The sequence below is a fragment of the Sebastes fasciatus genome, chromosome 1 (assembly GCF_043250625.1).
Source record: "Sebastes fasciatus isolate fSebFas1 chromosome 1, fSebFas1.pri, whole genome shotgun sequence".
Taxonomy (NCBI): Eukaryota; Metazoa; Chordata; class Actinopteri; order Perciformes; family Sebastidae; genus Sebastes; species Sebastes fasciatus.
In genome coordinates this window covers 40,395,731-40,423,365 of record NC_133795.1, presented here as the reverse complement: position 1 = coordinate 40,423,365, position 27,635 = coordinate 40,395,731, and the positions used below count along the sequence as shown (strand labels likewise).

At 41.3% G+C, this 27,635-nt stretch overlaps 2 protein-coding genes and 1 pseudogene across 2 annotated transcripts in view; 1 reads left to right on the top strand and 2 right to left on the bottom strand.

Moving 5' to 3' along the window:
* Nucleotides 1–14,074, bottom strand: part of LOC141775661 (P2Y purinoceptor 1-like) — a 47,468-nt gene extending 33,394 nt beyond the window's left edge. The window contains exon 1 of the mRNA XM_074649256.1: nucleotides 12,517–14,074. Coding sequence (XP_074505357.1) covers nucleotides 12,876–13,898 — 1,023 coding nt within the window. The 5' untranslated portion in view covers nucleotides 13,899–14,074 and the 3' untranslated portion in view covers nucleotides 12,517–12,875. The remainder of the gene's footprint in view (nucleotides 1–12,516) is intronic.
* On the top strand, nucleotides 1,234–5,872 carry LOC141751963 (uncharacterized; annotated as a pseudogene).
* A 5,321-nt stretch (nucleotides 14,075–19,395) lies between the features above and the next one.
* LOC141776614 (CCN family member 5-like) lies at nucleotides 19,396–27,553 on the bottom strand. The gene is made up of 5 exons (XM_074650327.1): nucleotides 27,386–27,553; nucleotides 25,196–25,412; nucleotides 23,215–23,463; nucleotides 21,884–22,116; nucleotides 19,396–19,775 (listed from the first exon to the last, which is right to left on the bottom strand). The coding sequence occupies exons 1-5, from the start codon at nucleotides 27,551–27,553 to the stop codon at nucleotides 19,488–19,490; spliced, it is 1,155 nt and encodes a 384-aa protein (XP_074506428.1). The 3' UTR covers nucleotides 19,396–19,487.
* Nucleotides 27,554–27,635: the final 82 nt, after the last annotated feature.

The window sequence follows — 27,635 nt, the reverse complement described above, 5'->3', positions numbered from 1 at the left end:
CTTTATTAAAGACTAACGTTTCGAGTCAAAAAAAAAAAAAGCAAAAAAAAAAAATTTTAAAAATGTGACTCTGATGAGTTGGCGTCGAAACTTTAGTCTTTAATAAAGTTTACTGCCTTAAAGGTCCCATATCGTGCTCATTTTCAGGATCATACTTGTATTTTGTGTTTCTACTAGAACATGTTTACATGCTGTAATGTCCAAAAAAACCACTTTATTTTCCTCATACTGTCGGCTTCAATACGCCTGTATTTACCCTCTGTCTGAAACAGCTTGGGTCCATGTTTGCTTCCTGTCAGCTGATGACATTCACATACACTGAAACCAGGGAATAAACTGGGACACATTTAGATTGTTTAAGTTTAAATCTGTCTAAAGGGTCTAAATATTGTATATTTGTGACATCACAAATGGACAGAAATCCTGACAGCTTGTTTCAAATGCAGAGTTTCTGAATACGAGCTGTGTGTATTTCCCTGTGGATTGAGCGTTTCGATACTTGCACAGTATTTATATAGGACTTAAGCCTGCTTTATAATATAAAGACATGAAAATCTCACTTTTCTATAATATGGGACCTTTAATTACTATTAAAAATACTAAGTATCCTGCTGAGTATTGTGCAGTTTATTGTTTGGTAGATGATTTTATAGGTATTGCATTAGCTTGTAGGAAATCATGTGTATTAACTTAAGCGTTGACATGGTGGACTAATAACATACAGTGCAATTCCAGATCATGTTGAATCTTTTTCACAGAATACTGAATCTTTCTAAAGGGACTGTTTGTAAGAATCAGAAATGTCTTGTTAACAGCGACACCTGTGGCCGTTAAGTCAACGAAAGTCAGCGTTCTGTTGCTCACGCTCGCGCTTGTGCTCGCTCTACATAGACATGAACGAAAAGGTAATTTTATTTTATTTCTTACTATGGCCAGAGTGCAAAGTTCATTATTCTCAATTTCAGTTTCACTCTATGTAATTCATGACATATTACATTAAACACTGTCCCTTGTGATGGTTGGGACCTGGAGCCAGTGATCCGTGTTGGTTGTTTGCTGTTCGTGCTCAAAGCAGAATCATCCCACAGCATTTAGTTTTTTCCTTATTTATTTGTAAAGAAGGCAAAAATATGAGCAAAGCAAATTGTAGTTCCACATTTACATTTTTCCACAGTTCCACAGTAGGCACTTTATGGCAGTATTGGTGTTTGGAATTTTACACCAAAGTAAAACATACAGTAGGCAGCCCTGCAGATTAAATGCAAAGCCAAGAATAATCACAAAATGAATCAAACTGCCTGTATGTCGCCTGTAACCTACACACTGTACATGAGTGAATGTGAATGTATGGCCTGTACAAGTTCAGATGAGTGTGGAGTCCAGGAGGTTCAGGACTCAGATAGTCGCCCTCCCAGACCTCTGCAACCAAATCCTACTGCTGCTCCTACCAGACTTACACCCCTTTCACACCCAGGACTCAACCAGGGTTGATTTTGTGTATGAAAGGGTTGATCGACTCGCCTCTGCGACCCAGGACGAGAGGTGGGTCGGACCGGGGTCGATTTCGATATGAATGGCACGGACCAGGGTCGCTAACAACCGGAGCGACGGCAGCAGGAATGATTTCAGAACAACACAGATATGTGGCGAGACTTTGAGGTGCATTAAAGCGCTTCGAGCGGTCGGAAGACTTCTAAAAGCGCTATATAAATGCAAGTCCATTTACCATTTACCATTTACATGCATCATTCTGAGACATTTTATGGTTTTGCACAAATTGATGATACCACTATCATCTCCTCTCTCTGTAATCCTCCAGAGGATAGGTTAACCCTGGTCCAACCCTGGTCATTGGTATGAAAGGTGTTAGGTTTTGTTTTTAAGCTGGACCCCAAAGCAGAGACTGGCACAGGTAAGTAAAAAATTAAACAGAGTTTATTTTACAACAAAGAGAAAAAACGCAGGCAGAAGGGCAAGGAGCTGCCTGGCCGGCTCGTGGCCTCGGAGGGATCGGACCACGAGGACTAAGCACATGGAAAACTCAGTCACTGAAGACGCGGAAGCAGCAGCAGCAGCGAGGCAGACCGGAAGATCTGACAAGAAGACAAAAAAAACACTGGTAAGTAACAAAGCCACAAGTGAACACTAGAAAGATCTCAAACTAGAAAATCTACTCAGATGGAACGTGATGCAGTACCGAACAAGACGGAATTATCTGGCGCCGTAGTGGAGTGGAATCCAGGCTTTTATGGTGAGGTTGATGAGGTTGAGTGAGAACCGATGTGCGTCCTCTGCTGCTGCAGGCGGAGCCAGCCACACCTCCGCCACACACAGGCCCTGCCAAGAGAAAAATACAGAGAGGAAGAGAACAGAGAGAACAGGCGAACACAACACAACCAACAACAAAAAACAGAACAACAGAATCACAACAAAAGGGGTAATAGTGAGCACTCCATCATGGTTAGTATTCCAGAATGTAGAGCTGGCTACAAGCTGTGTACCTCTGTATTATTATTTATTTGGTATCTTATGTTATTGGGCTTGTATGACATATTGTAAATTACATCTTTAAAAGGGAAATGGACAGCTGCAGTTTTTAATATGAAGCAATCTTTGACAGTTGTACGGTGCTATTTTCACTCCACTGTCCACATGGTCTGCATTATAGAACACAGAATGTGTTCATTCAGCTGCACAGGCCACAACTGAACTGTTGGTCATGTTGGTGGAAGTGGAAGCACCGTACACCTTATTGGGGCATTCAGACCGAAAGTGGCACACACACACATGGCTACAAGTCCAGTTTGATCAAAGAATGAATGAGTTGAAGGATTGTCAGACGCCAAAACACAACAACTCTGAACTTAGCTGCAACTACTCATTATTTTCATTATCAATTAATCTGCCGATTATTGTCTCTATTATTCTCTTAGTGGTTGAATCAATAAAATGTCAAAAAAAAATAGTGAAATATGTCTATCATTATTTCCCAGAGCACCAAGGTAACAGACACTCACACCTGCTTCATGCAGTAGAGGTGTGAAAGTAAGCCAGATTTTACAACTACTTGAACTGTCATTTTTTTATTTATATGAATGAGTGCAAGAATGCTTTTAAGGAAAGACTCGGTATATGGTAGGTAGAAACTGTTGAAGTATGCACTTATAATGTCCGAGACACACCTCACCTGAACCTATCTCTCTAGTTTAATTAATCAACTTTAATTAACCACCCAAATGAAAACTAAAGGAGTAGTAGTTATTTGTGAAACTGCAGTGAACGGTTGAACAGAATATGCGTACTATCAGCTGGAACAGGAAACATTCTGTGGTTTTGATGCTGAAATATAAAAACAGAAAAACAGGATGTCACTTCCCCGATAGGTGTGGGTGTCAAGAACAAGACTATAAAAACATAAAAAGATCAAAGATGTTACTTAGAACGGATGATCCAATCATTTGGTGATGTTTAAGTTTGAACCATATATGGATCCAGAGACGAAGGATGCTCGGAAAAAAAGTATAAATAGAGAGAGACAACAGAAAACGGGGCTTTTTGGGCTTTTTCTTTTTTCATTTTGAGAGACTTTTTTAAATTTGTAGCCCTTTTTGGGAGAAATATTTCCTGAAAGGCTTTTTTGACTTTGTCATTAGAGCATTTTTTAACCGTTTTGACTTTTTGTTGTTATTTTGTAAAAATTGTATTTTTGTAACTTGAGACCTTTTTATTATTGTTAAAAAGAAAGGTAAGAGAGCTCCTACCTTGAGAAAAAGCTCACAGTAGATATCAATTTGTTCTAAATTCCTAGCAGCAAATAGCTAAATACTTTTCAATCAGGGTCTGAAATTGACTTTTTTCACTTCCTGCCACTGTGGCAGACAATATTTATCTTTGTCTGCCACTCAGAAATTTGATCTGCCACTTTTGAAATCTCTGCGCTTCATAAGAGAATAACATTTCAGATTGGATATCATTCAATGCTCAATATATTTGACATAAAAGCCATTATATACACAGTAAATTATAGTGTTCAAATTACACCGTGGCTTCTGGGGGAGCCCTGTTTTTTGAGCATGGGACTGTAATTTGTTATTGTCATCTATTGTGGTTATTTTTTATAAAAACACACAATTCAAATGATTGTGATTATTTAAATAATTGCTTTGATTAAAAAACATCTCGGTAAGTTGTTAGGAAGTTAAACAGGTCATAATTCTCTCTCTAATATCTATTTTATATTGATGTGAAAACATCTCCTACAAACAACTGGATTTATTAAATATTCTCGCCAAAAACTTAATTTTACGAGATTACATTTGAACGCATCATGACAACGTTGTAATTTACCTTCACCGTATAGTCCTTTTTTCTGAGCAGACTTTGAACGCCTTATAATAATAACTCAATGGCACCGCCGTTGACGTTCGTATCTCCGTTATTTATCCAAGCAGGACTGTGCGGCCCACCGGCTGCTAACAGCTAACGTTACTAACACTCCTCCTGCTGATTTCAACACACATTTATCATGGAAAAACAGGGTGCATCCCGTCAGGTTTAGTAGCTCCATGTTGTTGAGCACTTTTTTTCTCTATGCCGTGTCTCCGGTCCAAAAAAAACTGAAACATGATACAGCGTGCGTACGCGTCATTGTGCATGCGTAACTGTCGGAGCATCAATAAGAGGAATCGATAGACGCAGAGGCATGAGATGCCAAGAAAGCGGACAACTACTGTTCTCTATTCCACTAGCATTTTCCCTGCCTGCCAAAGTGGCAGATATCCTGATGATTTCACCCGCCACTGCCGACAATTTACCCGCATTTGGCGGGTGGCGGGTGCTAATTTCAGACCCTGGTTGCTAGTCCAGTCCCAAAACTCCTACTACACACACATTTCTGTTGCTATCTGGCTGTCGGACCTACTGATCTGAAATTAAGTGATACAATGCGGCCGGTGATTTGAAGATGAAGTTGAGCCCGGTTTCAACACCCTCTGCATCATCACACCCACTGTGTCAATGCAGTGGCCTCATTGAAATAGATGAGGGGGTCTGCATTTGTTCACACAGTGCTAATGTTGGTGTGAACACAGCCTTGAAGCGTCTACACGCCCATAGTGTGATGAGATGAGAGCTCTTCTCAAGGCTGTGTGGGCGTGTACAGACCGTGCTTGATTGACGGCTCCCTCATTCTCCTGCTAGCTTTGCTGCACACTTTGAGGTCTGATCAACCAGGGTTATTGAGAATGCCCCGTGTGGTCTTTAAACTTTTAAAAACCTTCACTAGTATACTGTCTGAGGGATGTGATACGATACGAGAGCACCTGTAGATTCATGACTTTGTGTGATGTATTTCCTAAATGAAGCAAGAAGAGCTGCAGCTCATGCAGAGGAGCTCGTACAATCACTTGCCACCAACTGCAGAAGAGCAACAGCACACTTCATATTCGTCTGACAGCTCTATGGAGAGATCATCAGGGGCCGTCGGGGAGCTGGAGGTCTTCATCATTAAGTACGACCAGGGTGGTTTGGTGGACAGTGACATGGCAGCTTCCACGCAGCAGAGACTCCAGCAAACCCACCTGTACATGAAGATATGAACGACTTTGAGAGCAGATTGAGTCAGAATCTTGGCCCTCTGCACCTGCAGAACCAGCTCATCCCCCAACACAGCCAACTCCCCACTTACTACAGCTCAGCGCATCACTGGCCTTCAAGATACAACATACTGGTCAACAACCTGATACCTGACAGGTTCTATAAATTCTCTGTCAAGAGAGTAGATGCTGTAAACTTGGTGTGTGGACCTTGGATCAACACCATCATCCTAAAGACCTTGGGTATGTCCAAGTAAGAGCAAGATGTCCCTTTTTGAACATGATGAGAATGAAGAGAATGCACGGCTTGTGTGTTTATATAGATAGAAATATATTTGACCTGTTTTATTGTTTATCTTAAAGAGACAGGGCGCTAAAACGGAGCGTTTCAGACAGAGGGTGAATACAGGTATATTCAGACAGACAGGAGGAGAAAAAGAATGTGTTTTTTGAACATTAAAGCATGTAAACATGTTCTAGGAAAAAAAAATATATATACAAATATGAACCTTGAAATGAGCATGTCTCCTTTAAGTTAACTGCTCCAAGCAATCACTACCACAGCTAACAGTCAACTAAAAATGACTTTCTGGGACGGTTACATCACTCGTTACTGATTTGGTTAGGGCAAAACACAACAATAAAACCCCTCCTCAAGATGACAAATTGGCTAACTCGAGCAAAATGAATGAATAAAGTGAAACCGAACAGCAATTCAGTCTGAAGTTAAGAGGATTGAACTTCCATAACAGCATAGAAAAGGTGCAGCAGCAGCAGCAGTATGAAGTGAATGAGGTTAAACGTGCATTGTCTCTGATTTTCCAGACCTGTGTAATACTGCATGGTCTCTGGCTGTAGAGCTGATCCTGGTGTTTTCCTCTAAGTGCTTCGGCACATTCATCATGCTGCTCTGTGTTTTTCTTACCAGACTGCGTTTACAGAATCAGGGGATGGAGTGGAAGATGGTAATATTTATCTGTAGAGAAAACACAAGTTTGTGTTGGGATCCCGCTCAGACACCACAAAGGCACAAAAGACACGGACGGAATGAGCTCTCTTCTGTCGGCCTCTGAGTTCTGTTGAACAGGACTGCAATGTTGCAATGTTTCTCTGACTCAGAATGAGGGAGTGGGAATCGTTTGAATGGGCGTCTGAGACCTCCGCAGCGTGAAACCACAGGAAGATGATTTCGCCACCGCGAAGGAAGAATGACGCTCCGTACAGTTAAGATTTTGTTCCTGTTTTTTGCCATCATTACATCACACATTGTGGAATAGTGTTGATTACACAATCCTTTGCTTTGGTGGGAAAAGGCTTGTGAGCATGTCTTACTTGTGGAGAATCAAGAAGTAGTTTTTAGCTTTCTGCCTTCAGTCCACCAGAAACCACTTGTGGCTTTTGTGTACCCTTCAATGGAGCAGGGGAATGTTGGACTAGGAAAGTAGATCCTTATTGTGTTAAATGTTCCTGTTTATAGCAGGATCCTAGGCCAGATTCAAGCCAGAGTCATAATTCCATCCATGCCAGGAACTCAATCGGCTGCTAGGGGCAGAGCAGGTCAAGCATCTAATAAGTCATTTAGTGACACAGACTCCAACCAGCTCCATGCCCCTGGCCTTGACTTCCTGCTTCATTGTGCTGTTTCATTAGAACTGACGAGGACAGGATGCTTTACCTCGCTAATGATGCAGTTCTAAAGAATCCATAAAAACAGATGACATCAGACATTTTCCAGTAATTATAGTCCTCATTAAACTTTCACTTTTGCACTGGCTTAATACAGTTGCAGAGAAATAAGGTAGTTGAACTCCTGAGCAACGTTGGCACCATACTTGCCAACCGTCACGATATTCCCAGGAGACATCCTTGTTTTTCATCGCCCTCTCCCGGTTTCCTCCCGGGGTCACAGTTCTCCCGTATTTCTCCAAATTTATGGCAAATTCTCACACTTTTTTTTTTCCTTTTCGTTATCTTAGCTTGTTTCTGGAACTGAACAGTGTGTATAATCCCTACTGTTTCCACCCGGACGACAATAGAGCTACGCCAACTGTCATTTCCCGGCGGAAAAGAGCAGTCTATGCTCGCGACACAGCGCAGTTTGAGCTCATGTTCAAGCTGCGCTCGCCACAGCGTGCAGTGTCCAAAGTCGGGCTTTGCTCGATGCAGCGAAAAGCCATCGTGGCGCGGCGCAAGCCGTTAGAAATAACAGGTTTCAGAGCGCAGTGGTGCCGTTGTCACGTGTCTGAAAGGACCTTCAGCGAGTGAGAGAAGGAGAGAACTAAGAGAAAGAAATACTCAAACAGGATCAAAACATAAATAAAAACGGATGAATATTAGTTTATGCCAGAGATTCACACACCAAGTTCACACCAGAGGGGCAAATTATTCAGTTTTCTTTCCTGAGAGTTAAATGTAAAGTCAAAAGTTTAACATAAAAATGCTGTTGCAGTGTACTTATTATTTTGCTATTTTCACTCTTTTAAAGTCACCAGAATGCAGGAAACAAAGTCTCTGAAACTCTAATTTTTAGATACAACACAGTAAAAAAAAAAGCAAAACAAAAGTCAAACAAATGATGAACAATTTAAATAGAAGGAAATATAAAAAATAGGAACAATGGAAAAACAAAGTACGGCTGGCACCCTTTCCTGAAATGGTGACAAGTAGGTGAGCTGGCTGGGAAATTTCTCATCTGGGAAAAAAACACACTTTACGCTGTAATTTTGCTGTATGAATCCGGACACTACAGGTGAATAGGGTCAAACATGTAATAATAGATACCACCATGGAACTTCCCCAGTCGATTATATTCAGAGAGATTATTTTTTTGTGTTACAAGTTTTCTGAAATTGTATGTTTATATATGCAAATGAGGCAGTGTGAGACGCGGTGTAGTAAAATAAACACCTAAATGTGTATTTTGGATGTTTTCTTTCCACAAGTCTGATGTTATGGAATGTTATGGAAGCAAAATAGTCAAAAATCTCAAAAATGACCAGTGCATGAAAAAAAATGTTTTTGCCTGGGGTGTCTCCCCTAAAATACTTAAAAAAAAAAAAACAAGACTATGAGGAACAAGGGAGTAACAGTTGGGCATTTTAAAGGGGACACATCATGCTCATTTTCAGGTTCATATTTGTATTTTTGGGTTTCTACTAGAACATGTTTAAATGCTATATTGTTCAAAAAACACTTTATTTTCCTCATATAGTCTGTCTGAATATACCTGTATTCATGCTCTGTCCAAAACGCTCCGTTTTAGCGCATTTCAACGGAAGTGCGTTGCAAGGAAACAGCTTGGGTCCATGTTTACTTCCTGTCAGCTGATGTCATTCACATACACTGCAACAGGAAATAAACTGGGACACATTTAGTATGTTTACATTTAAAACTGTGAAATGGTCTAAATATTGTAGATTTGTGACATCACAAATGGACAGAAATGCTAACGGCTTGTTTCAAACACACAGTTTCTGAATACGGGCTGTGTGTGTTTCTCCGTGGATTGAGTGTTTTGATACTTTCACAGTATTTATATAGCACTTAAACCTGTTTTATGATATAAAAGACATGAAAATCTCACTTTTTACAATATGGGACCTTTAAAGGAAAGGAGAAATAGGGCTTTGGGAACATCTCTGGAAACTCAGATGGAGGGTTATTGAAGAACATACTGTATAAATTGAGTAGCCTAACGTTCCCAAAATGACAACAGGCCTGTAATAGTACTCCGCGTTTTACCCTTCAATTACACAGTAAGAACAAATTATGCAATATTTTGATTGTAATTGAATTATTTTCCTCTAAAATGCTCAACTGTTACACCCTTGTTCCCCATAGTTTTGTTTTCTTCAACTGTACCTACAGCTAAGTAAAGTAGGAACTGGTATTTTATTGGTACCTGATGCATAAAATGAAATTACACTGTAAATATGCTAAAATAGCTTTTATTAATTGTCGCCAAACTAGATTTTAAAAATTGGCAGAATACAGCTACTGTGGCTTTTGTAGCTAAGGAAAGATCCTTTGAGTTTTTGAACATGGACTCAATCACATATTTTACTGACCAACTGTAACCAGAGCTTTACAGAAAGGTACAAAGATTGTTTATGAAGACAGGCAAAGACAGTAGCTTCAGCTTCCTGGAATTCTCTCAGTAGTGTGTGAAATTAGCAGAGGGCAGATAAATATCTGCCGCATAGCTGAGCAACCACAGAAGTCAACATTCTCTTCCTCCTTTTCTACTGAAAGCAGCGAGCAGCACCAGCTCCAACTGTCCCTAACACAGGGGTCAGCAACCTTTACTATAAAAAGAGCCATTTTAGGCAAATAAAACATAAAAAAAAGATCTGTCTGGAGCCACAAAGCATTTGAGCATGAAGGTAACACAGTTTATAGTCTAAGTATATAAGTCTAATGCAGTGAGGGCCAAAGTGCAAATGTATACGAACTATTAGGGTCACATTGAGGGAAAAAAAATCAAAGATTTTGGGGAATAAAGTCATAACTTTACGAGAAAAAAAGAAAATAACACGTAAAATTACTATAAAATATTATGACTCTTTTCTCTTAAACATATGACTTTATTCTTGTAATCTCAGGTTTATTTTTTTCCCCTCAATGTGGCCCTAATACTCCGTCGAACCGTCGTACCATAGACCTACAACAATGATAAATGAAAATGAAAATGTAAACAAAAAACAGTTATTCATTTCCATTTTTAAAAATCCACAGAGAGCCACTGGAGAGGGGCTAAAGATCTGCAGGTTGCTGACCCCTGGCCTAAATCTAGAGAGAAAGACGCCAAGTTGGCAACACTGACAGTCCGTCACTTCAGGCCTCCCTCCATATGATCATTATGAACGTGAACTACAAACATGGCTACTGTTAGTACTCACAGCTGTCAAGCAAGCAGCTGGTAGGAGACTCTGGTGAATGAGTGCACAGGCAGAGTGCACGCAGGTAGACAGGTAGCCCGTCTAATCGTTACATTCGGGCCTAAATGAAATGATTGGACGGGTTTATTACACACCTGCGACAGACACGGATACCGGATTATTTTTTATTTTTTTGTCAGAGCATTTGATTTGTTGATTTCTGTCGGGACATTATGAAAATTTCAACAAATATAACAAAACATGTTGTTGAAGAAGGTGATCAACTCTAGCTTTAAGAGAAAAGAGGTTATAAAGAGTTCACTGAATAACTGCCTGTGTTATCTATGGATATAATGCTTTTGTAAACAATTCACATTCTAACAAACAGAAAATCAATTGGCAACTATTTTGATAGTTTATTGTTTAAAGAGGACATATTATAAAAAAAGTGAGATTTTCATGTTTTTTTTTTTTATTATAAAGCAGGCTTAAGTCCTATATAAATACTGTGAAAGTATCACAAAGCTCAATCCACAGGGAAATACACACAGCCCGTATTCAGAAACCATGCATTTGAAACAAGCTGTCAGGATTTCTGTCCATCTGTGATGTCACGAATATACAATATTTAGACCCTTTACGCAGTTTTAAACATAAACATTCTAAATGTATCCCACTGGTTGCAGTGTATGTGAATGTCATCAGCTGACAGGGAGTACAGATGGACTCAAGCTGTTGCGTAGCTATGCAATCCTGTTGCAATTCCGTCTCAATTTGCTAAAACGAAGCGTTTCAGACAGAGGGTAAATACAGGTATATTCAGGCCGACAGTATTAGGAAAATAAAGTTTTTTTTTAACATTACAGCCTGTAAACATGTTCTAGTAGAAACACAAAATACAAGTATGAACCTGAAAATGAGGACGATATGGGACCTTTAAGTCATTTCCCCAAGCTTCCAGCTTCTCAGACAGGAGTTGTCTCACCTTAGTTAATAAATTGAATGTCTTTGGATATCGGACTGTTACGCCTGGTCCAGACTACACACTGTATTTTTGTCGGTTACGATGGTCACTATGTCAGATTAGGCAATTGAGATTCATAAATTCTTGTTGTGACTTTGGCCAAGAGACGTGACAGACGTGATTTCATCAGGAAGGAAGCTTGAAGCTAATGGCAGCAGCACTCACCGGTAGTCTGAACCAGCCATTAGTCAGACCACACAACACATCTGATTAAATCAACTTGAGCTTCAGGAAACTGTGACATTTTTCACTGTTTTTGTTGTTTTATAAATATAATGATTAACTGATATACAATCAAAAGAATCTGCATACTAATGGTGTATATATATGTATAAAATGCAGCTTAATAAAACAGCCAGTGAGGGTACCTCTGTATAATGCACCACAAACTACAGCCTCCAAAATGACCTTCAACACCCCTCTAAAGTTTCAACAATAACTGAATATATGCACCTGTATAGCAGGACTGTTGTATCAGACTGCATTAGTTTTAGTAGGAGGACCTATTAGTTCCACCTTACATGGTAATTCATTAATACTGACCCAATAATAATAATAATAAATCATTCTGACAGGTGGCATTCTGCACAATGAGTACTTTAATTTACGACATGAGTACATTGTCTTGATAATACTTTTGTACTTTTATTTATGTAAACATTTTAATACAAGATTTTTTTACAGCGTGGTATATTTGTACTTTTTTTACTGAGGTTTTGAATCCTGTCTTCAACACTTCCATCACTGTTGCAGTTCCCTTATTAAATCCATATTTATTTTCTCTGAACAAACTCGCAATATCAGAGCTGTGACTCTGACAGTTCCACTCTGACAGTTCCACTGTCTCTCTCTGGTGCCTGTGTAACAGGACAAAGGTAAATATAGTGCAATACATCACAAATTATAAACAAGTCCCCGGCAGTGCTTAAAGCACAATAATTGAACTTTCCCTGCACTGTCTGGTGCAGTAAAGTAGGTAATACATAAGAAGTGCAATATATGAATAACAGAACCTTGGTACACTAATGTACAATAATACTTGATACTTGATGCAATAAATCAGTGCTACTACACGAGATGTTAACACGAGCTTCAGCTGCAAATAACAAGTTGTGTCTTTTGTAATGATGTTCATTCAGCAGACACACACACAGAGAGGAAAATCCTCCAGTATGCAGGACGCACAGATTTCCTCTCTGTGCGCATCTGGCACATCTGCTGAGCTGATGACTGATGGCGGATAACAAGGATAACAAGGCTGATAAAGAGGCTTAATATCTTTGCAAACCATCAACTCATTATTGTACTTTGCTCCCGGTAATGTGGGAGTTCTGTTTCTGTGTGTGTTCTCGGTTTGGAACCGATTGTGCGTCTTTTTATTCATCCTTTCATCGTGTCGGAGTTATCGCGCGTCCCTGAGTCCGTCTCCGTGGGTCTCCGGTACAGGACTGCTCCAGTCAGACCGGCCAGAGACACCCGGGCCTGTCTGCCGAGCTCATGGAGCCTCGTGAGGAAATCATCATTCCCAACAATATAAATGAGCGGGTTGATCGCGCTGTTGAGACACGCCAGACATCTGCCCACCTGATGCGCGATGTACACGCTGCGGTAACCGGCGCGGCAAGTCCCGTTTAGCTTCAAAATCCTGATCTCCAGATTCACATTTTTAAACACGTGGTAGGGGATGAAACAGATGGAGAAGAGGATCACCAGAAACACCACCATCTTCAAACACCTGCGCTTCAGCAGAGGATTCACGTTGGCTTTGGTGGCCAGAACCACAATAACGTGTCCATAACAGACCAGGATGATCACTAGTGGGACGGCAAAACCCGTCACGGTCCATCCGAGGCTGTAAGGCAGGTAGTACTCGATCAGATCGTTCGAGGTGGTGTCGAAACACGAGTCTGGTCGCTCTGAATCATTCTTGTCGAAGAACATATCCGGGAGGATCTGAGCGATGACCAGGATCCAGACCAGGACGCTGATGGCCAGAGAGTGTCTGCTGTTGATCTTACCCATCACCCTCATGGGGTGCACGATGCCCAGGTATCTGTAGATGCTGATGCAGGTGAGGAAGCCGATGCTGCCGTACAGGTTCAGGTTGAAGCAGAAGCGCGTCACTTTGCAGAACGTCTGGCCGAACACCCATTTGCTGTTCTGCGCGTAATAGTGCACGAGGAACGGTAAGGTGAACAGGTAGAGCAGGTCCGCGAGCCCGAGGTTCAACATGAAGATGTTGATGCTGCCGATCTTGGTCCAGCTCGTGCACACGCTCCGGATCCCCCACATGTTGGACAGCGTGCCCACCACGAACACGGTGATGAAGACAGGCGGCAGGAAAGCGTGCGTGAAATTCAGGTTGATGCTCCCGCAGGTGTCGTTCGTGATGTTTCCAGACATCTCTCTCTGGGGGTCCCCACGCTGGTTTTCAATCCGTCCTCATTCAATCTGAACTTTTCCCACAATAATCAAACAGCTAGAGACTAAACAGACTAAACATCCTCCTTTATAGACGACGTGTCTGTGCGTCGGGAGAAAAACATCTGAATATGAAACCTAGAAGATGCCCGCCCATTTCCCTCCCTTAGTGTCGAGGTTTGGTGCGATGCACGTGAAGAGACATGCAGCCATGCTTGAGAGGTGAAAACGAAAAAAAAAAAAAAATCAACATCACAGAGCTTTTTACGAAGAGCAAATCAAGAGGGTTTATTCCTGTAAATGATGATTTACATCACACTTCCTGTCATGCCACAACATCACTGGCACACACCCCTCCTCCCTCTTGTCAAACACTGATTGTGTAATAACTTTTAACAATAAGGTTGATTGTTTACCAGCATTTAAATCAAATGTAGATAAAACAAATGTCAAATATATTTATCCTATGCATGAAACCACGAACAAAGTCAGTTTTATTCAACATTTATTCATCAGCATGAAAATCCATTTTATGGAGTCTATAGTTACATGGGTTAACACGCATGCACATATACATATGCTTGGAGGTGACCTGACGTTAAGGAGGATGCACGTGTGTGCCCATGTAAATGTTTGCTTTGTTGTTGTTGTTTTTTTAACTCCATACTCTTTCTTTTTATCATTATTATTATTGTTATTTATTTTCTTGGTTTTGTCTTGGTTTTGAATGTTGAGGTTGTTTTCTATATAGTGTACTTGATGGGTTTGTCTGTAAGCTCATCTACTTAAAAGTTGGTTTATAGAATGTTGTAATTACAAACAGTGGATTGCATATATGAAAACAGCTTTGAAAAAAGGGAAAGAATAAAGTATAAAAGAAAAAAAAAATCCATCTTAACATTTGTAAATGAATACTGCCTAACCAGATACCCAGATTTGAAAAATAAAAAAAGTGCACTAAGATATGTGGATTTGTATCATTTTATATTAAATATGCATAGTTTGTGTAGGAAGTGGGCCCTGTTTCTCCTCTAAAATCAGTGTGCAGTTATCTGTACACCTTTGTCTAACTCAGATTTGCTGGTGTTGGCTCCACGACGACTCTGGGTTGAGAGTGGATGTTTGTGTGTGCGTGCATGCTTGTAGATGAGGAGATATTGAAGCTAAAGTGGGTCGCGGTTCACAATCCAGGGCTCTATTTGTGCTGCAGACTGCTTCCTGGCTGATAGTCAGACAGACAGAGAAACAACAGCACTGTCTGTTTAATGTACACTCTATCATGTATCATGTATCATGAAATCAAAACTTACAATCTATACATTGCTCCTGTGTAATTTTGAACTTTTAATGGGACAAATATTCAATAACTTCAGTAATGTACAGTGTAGTACCATCAAAAATTACTTCACACATCAATGATCTCCTCATAGTTGTACTACAATATTTAGTTTGAAAAAAGATATGCTTTTGCATAATTCTTTTGAATTTTGAATGGGAAGAATATTCAATAACTTCAGTATTATGCAGTGTGGTACCACCAAAATCACTTGACACAACAATGGACTCTTCCTGATTATACTTATTAAACTAATTAAGACATTTTGATGGCACTACACTTTATAATATTGAATATCTTTCCCATTCAAAATACACCAAAATTACGCAAAAGCATATTTTTTCTGGTACTACACTGTATAATACTGAAGTTATTGAATATTTTTCTCTTTTTCGGCGTTGCTCTTTGTAGACGGTCCCTGACCGCTTGTCTTACAGCCGGCTGCACATAGAGACCGATGTGATGTGTCTAGCCAGGAGGACTGGTCGTTGTGATTAATATGAGGTTGTAGCTCGTTATCTACTATATTATGGCTAGAGAGAGCCATTGTTTGTGTTTTAACAACGTTTTGGTGATGAGTTATTGATCTGGGAAGTTTGATATCTGTCAATATCTTTCCAACTTTACCGAAGTACATCATCTAGGGGGGCTCCGTACATCAGCGATGCGTGGACTGTCAGGAATGATTGGAAGAAGTGCACTATGAAGTAACTCGAGGGAACGGGTTACCAACTCGAGGGAACGGGTTACTAACTTGATGGAATGGGTTACTAACTCGAGGGAACAAGTTACTAACTCAAGGGAACGGGCTACTAACTCAAGGGAATGGGTTACTAACTCGAGGGAACAAGTTACTAACTCGAGGGAACGGGTTACTAACTCGAGGCAACGGGTTACTAACTCGAGGGAACAAGTTACTAACTCGAGGGAACGAGCTACTAACTCAAGGGAATGGGTTACTAACTCGAGGGAACAAGTTACTAACTCGAGGGAACGGGTTACTTACTCGAGGGAACGGGTTACTAACTCGAGGGAATGGGTTACTAACTCGAGGGAACGGGTTACTAGCTCGAGGGAACAAATTACTAACTCGAGGGAACGGGTTACTTACTCGAGGGAACGAGTTACTAACTCAAGGGAACGGGTTACTACCTCGAGGGGCCGGGTTACTAACTCGAGGGAACAAGTTACTAACTCGAGGGAACCGGTTACTAACTCGAGGGAACGGGTTACTACCTCGAGGGACCGGGTTACTAACTCGAGGGAACAAGTTACTAACTCGAGGGAACCGGTTACTAACTCGAGGGAACCAGTTACTAACTCGAGGGAACCGGTTATTAACTCGAGGGAACAAATTACTAACTCGAGGGAACGGGTTACTTACTCGAGGGAATAAGTTACTAACTCAAGGGAACGGGTTACTACCTCGAGGGGCCGGGTTACTAACTCGAGGGAACAAGTTACTAACTCGAGGGAACCGGTTACTAACTCGAGGGAACGGGTTACTACCTCGAGGGACCGGGTTACTAACTCGAGGGAACAAGTTACTAACTCGAGGGAACCGGTTACTAACTCGAGGGAACCGGTTACTAACTCGAGGGAACCGGTTATTAACTCAAGGGAACGGGTTACTACCTCGAGGGAACGGGTTACTAACTCGAGGGAACAAGTTACTAACTCAAGGGAACGGGTTACTACCTCGAGGGGCCGGGTTACTAGCTCGAGGGAACAAGTTACTAACTTGAGGGAACCGGTTACTAACTCGAGGGAACCGGTTATTAACTCGAGGGAACAAGTTACTACCTCGAGGGACCGGGTTACTAACTCGAGGGAACAAATTACTAACTCGAGGGAACGGGTTACTTACTTGAGGGAACAAGTTACTAACTCAAGGGAACGGGTTACTACCTCGAGGGGCCGGGTTACTAACTCGAGGGAACAAGTTACTAACTCGAGGGAACCGGTTACTAACTCGAGGGAACGGGTTACTACCTCGAGGGACCGGGTTACTAACTCGAGGGAACAAGTTACTAACTCGAGGGAACCGGTTACTAACTCGAGGGAACCGGTTACTAACTCGAGGGAACCGGTTATTAACTCGAGGGAACGGGTTACTACCTCGAGGGAACGGGTTACTAACTCGAGGGAACAAGTTACTAACTCAAGGGAACGGGTTACTACCTCGAGGGGCCGGGTTACTGGCTCGGGGGAACAAGTTACTAACTCGAGGGAACCGGTTACTAACTCGAGGGAACCGGTTATTAACTCGAGGGAACAAGTTACTACCTCGAGGGAACGGGTTACTACCTCGAGGGACCGGGTTACTAACTCGAGGGAACAAGTTACTAACTCGAGGGAACCGGTTACTAACTCCAGGGAACCGGTTACTAACTCGAGGGAACGAGTTACTAACTCAAGGGAACGGGTTACTAACTCGAGGGAACGAGTTACTAACTTGAGGGCACGACTTAATAAAGATTTTCTCCTAGAGGTCTGGGGGGGCTCCGTACAAATCTGTATGCCATAGCTGAAAATAAAACATACGGTTTCATTTTAGCTGAACTTTAAAGGGGCAATGTGTAATACCTGTCTACCTGCTCGTAGTATGGGGCAGCATTTCAACTCTCCTGAGGTCCATACAATTCTAAATTTACAGTCATCAGTAATTCAAATAGAAAGCCAACTACCAAGTAACAGCAGGCTCTCTGAGAGCCAGTCAAAATAACACTGCTATCTTGTAATCTTCACGTGTGGCGTCGGCCTATATTGTGTTTACTGTTCCACTAACTGGGGCTGTACTATTGGATTGGTTTGTTTATTGGATTAAATCCAAAGAGACAGAAAATGACTCCTATTTTTGTTTCGTCCTCCCCGCCGCCAGGAAAATACTTCCCCAGGAGGCGGGGAGGACGAAAAAACACGTGTCGTTTTTCCCGTTTCTGCCACTTTGGATTTAAGCCAATAAACAAACTATCAAAACGTACACGGACCCCGTACCTCCAACGTGATTGACAAGCCCTCCTTGCGGCTATACACCCGGGTCCTCTCATGTTGCGCTGAGGACAGACTGGACGCTGCAGTGACTCACTATCGCCTCTCGAGGAACAAGTGGTATTACAAGACAGGACGGGGCCGGGGCTAGCTGGTTAGCATACTCATTTCAGTAGATATCTCTGCAACACGATACATAGAATAAAACGTTTGACATAACGTCAACACTGGCTTATTTTTCAAATGCTATAAAGTACAATTCTGGCCAGATCGTACACATTGCACCTTTGAAGCAGTAGAGTGAGAGAACTGCAGAGTTGGGTGGTTTTCTGTTCTGTTTGTGAGCACTTAAGTATGGACATATGTTTTAATCTCAGTAAAATCTGAGTTTGTTAAAGGTCCCATATTGTAAAAAGTGAGATTTTCAGGTCTTTTATATTATAAAGCAGGTTTAAGTGCGATATAAATACTGATAAACTATCAAAATGCTCAATATACGGAGAAATACACACAACCCGTATTCAGAAACTGTGCGTTTGAAACAAGCCGTTAGGATTTCTGTCCATTTGTGATGTCACAAATACACAATATTTAGATCATTACACGGTTTTAAACGTAAACATTCTAAATGTGTCCCAGTTTATTTCCTGTTGCAGTGGATGTAAATAACATCAGCTGACAGGAAGTAAACATGGACCCAAGCTGTTGCCTAGCAACGCAATTCCGTTGCAATTCCGTTGAAATTCACTAAAACGGAGCGTTTCAGACAGAGGGTAATTACAGGTATATTCAGGCAGACAGTATGAGGAAAATAATGTGTTTTTTGAACATTACAGCATGTAAACATGTTCTAGTAGAAACACAAAATTAGCCTGAAAATGAGCACGATATGGGACCTTTAAAGAGTGGACAGGATTCAAATGGCAAGATATGGTGATATGATAATTGGTAGGAGCATCAAAATATATAAACATGTTGGGTAAAATGATGTGAATGTTACCTTTTGCTTGGATTTAAATCTGGATACAGATTACTGCATAAATCTTATTACATGCTTTCAAATGTGAGAGCTCATACGTATTTGCACATCTGGATACTCAAAAGCGATTGTCAAATGTCAAGTTTCCCATCCTGATTTTAATCTTCCCATAATTTTAAAACACTGGCTCAACTATCATGTGTGTACATTTGGTCACTTTCCTCACAGATGGGACCTGCCCATCTTTTCTGGATACACATGCACCTCACAGCCAGGGCAGGACACTCCGGGCAGCTGCGGACGGGGACTGGCGGCAGTTGGAGACGCTGCAGGAGCAGGACTCGATCATCATCACCTGCTGCTGGGTGAGCCTGTCTTGGGGGCAACGGAAAACCATCCGCACCGTCCTGGTGTGGGAGGGGCTGCAGCAGCGCCCCTCCGGACAGGTCAAGGCGCAGAACCTGGGACGGTAGGCTCTGGTGCTCCAGCAGCCCTGCTGTTCAAGCTGAATGAACAGAGGTGAACTATAGCTGCTCTCGCACACCCCTGAGCCCTGAAATACACAGCGACAGGCAGAATTGTAGTAACTATGTGGTTGCTCTTGTTATGTGATCAGTGATGTGTAGGCATTTGTAGATTGGTACATGTTTTATAATCTAAATTGGGACCTTTCTTATCTTGGATTATGGCACAACATTTGTACCATGAAATATAATGTTTGATAAGGATACAGTATTCCATATGTCACTTTTCATTACAGTGTTGTTGTAACAAAGCCTCGACCCTCTTCGACCCTAAGCCAATCACATGCCACCAGCTCCGTTCAGCTGTGATGGAAACACGACACCCGAGTGGACACGCTAATTTTCGCCCCCTTTCGAAGCAACCAGACTTCAGGCAGACAACAGTCATTTCACCTCGCTGATCATCGTCAAAGACACTTCATTCAAACTTGACAGAAACAAAATAAAACCCATCTAAACCGTCTTTGTTTGTCTTTCCACTGTTCGACCAATCACCGACTCTGGTTTGGTCTAAATAAACCTGTAATTCACAGAGTTAGATGTGAAAAGAAACAGCTGTTATATACGCTCCTCAGAGCCACGAGACTCCAGTCAGATAACAGTCATTTTAGCTTGCTGATCGTGATCGTTGTAAAACACACTTCATTCAAACTTAACAAAACAAAATAAAACTTTTCAAAAAACACCTTTGTTGGTCTTTCCACTGTTCCAAAAATCACTAACTCTGGTTTGGGGGTTTGCAACTAAATAAGGAACCGATCTTAAAAAAGGTAACCACATTTTCACTGTTTACTGACCCTCATTTCCTGTGTGTTCATAATGTGTAATGTGACACACCAGAAAATGAAACAGAAAGGCATACTCGTCTACTGGCAATTGGAAAGGAGTCTATCACCTACTTTAGCAGGTTTTTACCATGTTTAAAAAACATGCATATACATGCTAATTTTGGTGGGAAAAGGGTATTAACAGGCTCAATACCAGAGGGTCCAACTGCAGATCTCAGGTTTGCAGGGTCAAAGAGTTCTCACTTTTTCTGTGGCTTTTTATTTCACTTATAGCAGACTTATTACAGAGTAGGATCCTACATAATGCTCACATCTGACATTAGTGGGCTAATTTACCCCATAATGATGACCCTGCTGTATCCTTTGATATTGTGTTTATCACCAATGTTACAGTACCATTGCCTTCTCATCATAAGTAGGAAAGAGTTATATATCTTTTTGAATTATTGAGTTTTGAAGGCAGTGTGAGTTTAGGCACACACAATTCACAAAATCAAACACTGCTATTGACAACAAAAGTGAGGAGTCAGTCAGTTGTATTTCAGAGGATGTATTATATACCATCATGGTTGTATAAATGTCAGCTTCTCCAACAGGCTGACATCACATGCATTTTACCAGACCTGTTGTCTGCCATGTTATAATTATTTGGATAATTTAGGATTATGCCATAGACCTAGTGTTAAACCAGCTGTCTGCTGTGATGCCAGCTGACTTTGTGTCTTTCTTTTTGGCTTCTCTAGCTAAAAGGAGCTAGCTTGCAGTGACATGACTTGTATCCGGTGGCATTCCTAGTGATTGCTGCATTCCACCGAAGTATCCCAATAGACACGCCGGTGAGCCAGTTTGGAATATGCAGCTGTACATGCTATAGCAAGTAATAGCCGTCATGAGTGTTATCACCTCCACCTGTGCAGCTTTACATCTAGAGGCCACGGGGTTATTTGGGGGCAAGTGGCAAAGCCGCACTTGCTGGCAACACACGGTACTGAGTAACTTAGAAATGTATATAATTCTGGATTAAACCTGCAGTAGTCAGTATATTTTTGGCATCATTGGAAAAAAAATCCATAATAACCTTTCATCATATTGTAATTCAAGTGTTCTGAGAGATAACTAGACTTCTGCTCCTCCTCATGGCTCTGTTTTCAGACTTTAGAACATCTAGCCCGTGACGGGAGACTTTGACAGAAGTTATATAATGACTTTTCATATCAGCTCAGAAAAGCAGTACATCACCGAAAGCATTTGCTGATGGTATACACGTTCTTGGGTGGAACTTTACTTTGAAATGTGTAACAAATGTTTGATCACTGGAACTGATTCATGTGTGTTAATAATGCACTGACCGGCTGCAGCCTTCGAAGCCCCGGCAGCAGAGTCTGGCACGGCCTGACCTGGCACAGTCTGGTCTCGGTCTGCAAGCGGCAAGCCCAGTTCCTGTTTGAGGTGCGGGTGGAGACACCTGGGCCACAGCTGTGGGAGCAGGGGCTCCAGTCTGAGGTCCACTCGATACAGTTGGAGATCAAGCCAAACGATGGACCGGACAGCCCACCACCGTAGTCCTGACGCGTCTGCTCTGCTGGAAAGAAACACCGAAGAGGAAAATATTTGCACTGTGCATCGAGCTGAAAGTTGTTTGAAGTGGGCAGCTTTGATGAGAACTCATGAGTCGGAAGATTCAGCACATACATGAATGGCAGTCTGAAATGTTGTAAACTTCCGCTGGGGTGAGTGAGGTCAGTTTGCTAAGAATAGTGCTCACAGATGTTTCACACAGATGTTTGGTCTTCCTGACGCCTCTTTGGTATTGATATCTGTTTATTTGGTCCCTACTGAAAAGTGAGCTGAAACATTCTGGTTGTTGACTGTGGGTCCATGTATCCAAACACCTGCTGACCTGAATTTTAAAGGCCCCATATTATGCTAATTTTCAGGATCATACTTGTGTTTTCTGTTTCTATTAGAACATGTTTACATGCTGTGATGTTCAAAAAACGTTTCCTCATACTGTCGGCCTGAATATGCCTGTATTTACCCTCTGTCTTAAACTCTCCGATTTAGCGCATTTCGACGGAATTGCCACAAAATTGCAACAGAATTGCGTTGCTAGGCAACAGCTTGGGCCCATGTGTACTTCCTGTTAGCTTATGACATTCACATCCACTGCAACCAGGAAATAAAATGGGACACATTTAGATTGTTTAGGTTTAAATCTGTTTAAAGGGTCTAAATATTGTAAATTTGTGACATAACAAATGGACAGAAATCCTGACGGCTGGTTTCAAATGCAGAGTTTCTGAATACGAGCTGTGTGTATTTCCATGTGGATTGAGCGTTTCGATACTTTCGAAGTATTTATATAGGACTTAAGCCCGCTTTATAATAAAAAAAAACATGAAAAACTCACGTTTTTATTATATGGGACCTTTAAAGCAGCTTTTAAAGCAGCTTTTAAAGCAGCTTTTAAAGCCTCACAGGAAATAGCAGAAAATCATCCAATTGCTTGATAGCTGGCAGGGATCTGACGCAAATGCTTCTTCAGTCTTCAAAAAGTAACTATATCTGACGCTTTAACTCTTTTATGAGTCTTAACAGCCAGACTTGTTGTTACAGTTATTATTCTGACAATCTAACCATTGTTGAAATGTGTTTCCGGTCTTCTATTCATCATCAATACCTGCTGATGGATTTGCGGAAATGCTGTTGTCCATGCCGTCACACACCCATTCTTTGCAGCAGCGCCCTGGTAGTCGCACCAGCTGAGGGCTGGGGCATTTATCGACAGGCCTCTGCCGATCATCACTGCACAGGAGCACGCAGGTCACCCCTCCTCCCAGGCAGTGGCAGAACTGGGCACAGGAAGGTTGAAATACCTGTCCCTCCTCCAGCCTCCGGCCATTCATCTCACAGCCCAGCTCATTCAGACCTTATCATCACAGCAAAGGGAGGGGAAGAGGAGGGAATGTTATGTGGGTGGAAGTGCCACGCTGCATCACTTCTGTGCCAAGCATGAGGTGAGTTATGTAAAACGTGTGCAGACAAAGGACCTGCGGGAAACAGGTTGTTATGCGAATCATTACTGTAACAAGTTAGCCAGAGATTCTTCGGTATATGCATCAGTACAGTCAGGAATGGAGTCACTGGCCTGTTTCATCAAATAACTTAAAACAGTTCCCGTAAATAGTGATAGCAGTGGTTGCCTAATAGTAGTAGTAGTAGTAGAAGGCAATATCAGTACTATCAGTAGCAGTAGTTGCAGCAGCAGTAGTAATATACTACTGTATGGTAGTACGCTACCAATACTTCTGTCCAGCCCAGTTACCAGGAGAAAATGTTGGCATTATATGTTGCTGTAAACCGTTTTTGCATTCAGTCAGAGCAAGTGACTAGTAGTATATCGAGCAACCGTTATTGAAAGTTACATGGTATAGTATAACAAGGGTGAAAGTGGATGGGTCAAACAAATAGAGGACTGTCACCAAGGAGGCCGCTGTTCATGTCCCGTATGAAACAAAAAGTCAATGATTGACTTTACGCTTGTTATACAATGCCGTAAGAAAGTCCCCTAAGGGCGGGTGTTATTTATTCACGCTAGTTACGTTGTTACATTACGTTGTTACATAACAACAGGGCAGCTGTGGCTCAGAGGTAGAGCATGTTGCCCACCAATCAGAAGGTCGGTAGTTTGATCCCCGGCTCCTCCAGTCCACTGGTCGAAGTGTCCTTGGGCAAGGCATTTAACCCCAGACTGCTGCCGAAGGCTGAGCCACACCGGTGTGTGAATGAGTATTTAGATTAGATCCTGATGGGCACCTTGGCACCTTGTCTCTGCCATCAGTGTATGAATGTGTGTGAACGGGTGAATGCAGACATGTAGTGTAAAGTGATTTGAGTAGTTGGAAAACTAGAAAGGCGCTAAATAAATGCAAGTCCATTTACTATTTACAATGTTATTGTTGCTACATACGTTGTTATGGTTGTTCCATTCCGTTCTGTTCTGTTATGTTACGTTACGTTCTGTTCTGTTACGTTACCTTACATTGTTACTATACGTTTTTACATTACATTGTTATGGTTATGTTACGTCGTTATGTTACGTTGTTATGTTACGTTGTTATGTCACGTCGTTAAGTTACGTTAAGTTGTTAGGTTACGTTGTTATGTTACGTTGTTACGTTATTATTTAACACATACCATTATCTTTTTTCCAACCTTAACCAAGTAGCCTTGTTTTGTTGCCTAAACTTTATTGTTTCACAGCGTTAATCCCGTATCAATGTGCGTTCCTGGGTTTCTGCAAGCATGATACTAGGCTGATAGGAAAGGTATTTATGAGATGTGATTTTGGTTGAGAAACGTCGACATTCAGCGTATCTGTGGTTTACAGAAACAAACAATGCCAAAATGTTTTCTGGAGACTGGGTTGTTCTGTCATATTATCATTACATTATTCAAAGATATTTAATTTACCCTCATCGAATGTTTGGAAATTTTGCTTGAAAAATGACAAATGATTAATGATAACACACGAGAGGTAGAAAACAGGTGCTATAGTAGTAATAGTAATGGCATAGCAATTGCAGTTTTGTCAGTATTAGTAGTACTTGCGGCTCTAATCCAAACCAATCTGTTTCAGTTTGAGTGTATTCTGTTCGCACCGACACACTGTCCCGGCCCTCCGGGGAAGCTGGCACTGTAGTCACACTGCAGCCCTCGCTGGGTGTCACAGGGCAGCCAGTGGGTGCAGGCCTCGCCCTCCTGCCTGGCACACACCTGGCAGCACCCGCAGCTGTCTAACATCAGAGGAACGCCAACAGGGCAGCGCGGCATGGTGGGCGGACACTGACATGGCCCAGAGCACAATTGGCACCACACCTAAGGAGTGAGAGTAAAACAAGACGCAGCTGCTCTTTACACTGTTGTTCAGTAATATTTGGCTCCACCGGTGCTGGAGTGGATTTGGCACTAAGACGTGTTATGTAAACGTAATCACACACAATTTCCTACTTCCTACTGAAGAAATTGCTCCATTGACTACGCCATTGTTTCTGAAAAGACATGATTTTCCAAGCAGCACACACAACTCTTTTATATTTTTAGGATTTGGGTGAACTGACCCTTTAATTGAAATATCATATGTTGTCTCTGCATGCTATACTAATGATCTACAGTAGAAGTCAGTGTGAGTCATATGTATTCCTATGCAGCTCTGCAAACAGCATCATAAGATAAGATAAGATAAGATATCCCTTTATTAGTCCCACGTGGGGAAATTTGCAATCATGTGACAGTAGTGTAGGTCGTTCAAGAGTCATACGATTCCAAAGAAATCGATTTTCATTCATACTGCTTTGACTAATGCTGTGTAATTGCAATGGAATTAAAAACCTGCTGTACAGGTGTGGCTGCGGTAAGCTTTCACTTACAGAGAAAATGGAGTTTTGCATTCTGCGCATGTTGAACAGGCGGAATAACAACAAGTGTCAGAGCCCCGTCCCCGTATGTTCTCAAGGGAAAGCCCCATTTAAAACGATTGGGTGTGACTTTCATCTGTAACTCTATCATCATATTAGCATAGCCTATCAAATATTTCCCAGTGTGTCAATATTCTTTGACAATCAGAAAGGTTCAGAACCAAATAATCCACATCTACAGATCCTTCCATCATTACAGAGGGAGAGCAGTTCTTGGGAAAACACTTTGACTGATTTTACAATCAGAGAGTGAAGGCTTATTATGACTATTAATTGACTAATATTAGAAAGTTATTTTTTATTTCCATGTCCAAGGGTCAGCGACCTGCGGCTCCGGAACCACTCTTTAGCCCCTCTCCAGTGGCTCCCTGTGGATTTTTAAAAATGGAAATGAATAACTGTTTTTTGTTTACATTTTTATTTTTATTTATCATCATCACATCAAATCTATCTGAGATTTCGAGAATAAAGTCATAATATTATAAAGTAGTAATTTTACGTGTGATTTTCTTTTTTTCTCGTAAAGTTATGACTTTATTCTCGTAATATTACAACTTTTTTTCTCGTTAAGTTTTGACTTTATTCTAGTAATATTACAACTTTTTTTCTCGTAATATTATGACTTTATTCTGTAAATCTCAGATGTTTTTTTCCCTCAATGTGACACTAATACTCTGTAGTACATTTGCATTTTGGTCCTCACTGCATTAGACTTATATACTATATACTTAGACTATAAACTGTGTTACCTTCATCACAATGCTAAAATGTTTTGCGGCTCCAGACAGATTTGTTTTGCCTAAAATGGCTCTTTTGATAGGAAAGGTTGCTGACCCCTGTCCATGTCAAACATTTGGCTCATTCCACATGTGATTTTTACTAGACGTTGGTATATATCAAGAATCACAAGCAAAAATCAAAACATCAATTATAACATATTATTTGCTCCACATACTTTCAAATAACACATTATGTGAGAAAAAAACAATAAATGAACAAATAAAATAAGAAAATACATTATTGATATGTTCATCAGTATAGACGTCAGCCGTTTTGAGGGAACTACACAAAAAACTCCTGTCGTAACTCAAACTGCCGCTGTTATTCCCCTCATGGTATGACCTCATGGTATACCACTTTCAATAATCATGATCTATGTCATTATGAAAACCACAGGGATTTCCCCTTCCAAACCGTCAAGATGAAAGCAAGCATTCACATTTCACACACACCACAGTTTACCATGTCACCATGCAGAGAACTGTGACAATATCTCCAAGTAATTACATCACCACTGAGAGAGGGACTTTACTTTTGTGGCTAACGATATGACCCATCATTTTACAGATATAAGGATGTAAATATGCGTCTCACCTGAGTGATGATACACAACAGCAAAGAGCAAACCAGCTGGGTGTCTCTTCTGTCCATCTTCCTCACCTCTGCCTTCTGTGCTTCTTTTGTCCAGTTTCCCTCCCTTCTTTTTTTTCTCCTCCCCTGGAGAAGAGTGTAGATGTATTTATTAAAGCTGCCTCGCTCCATTCATTTATATAGTCTAGGTTCTGATGTCACGGACGGTGGACTGCAAAGTAAATAGTTACTGGAGAAGAATAAAAACTCCCAG

Excerpts from the sequence above, each read along its gene's own strand:
- LOC141776614 (XM_074650327.1), bottom strand. The coding sequence starts at position 27,553 with ATGGAGCGAGGCAGCTTTAATAAATACATCTACACTCTTCTCCAGGGG. Across the intron at positions 25,413-27,385 it reads TGTTGTGTATCATCACTCAG|GTGTGGTGCCAATTGTGCTC; the intron begins GTGAGACGCATA and ends CTCACTCCTTAG. Across the intron at positions 19,776-21,883 it reads GGCTTCGAAGGCTGCAGCCG|GGCTCAGGGGTGTGCGAGAG; the intron begins GTCAGTGCATTA and ends TGTGTATTTCAG.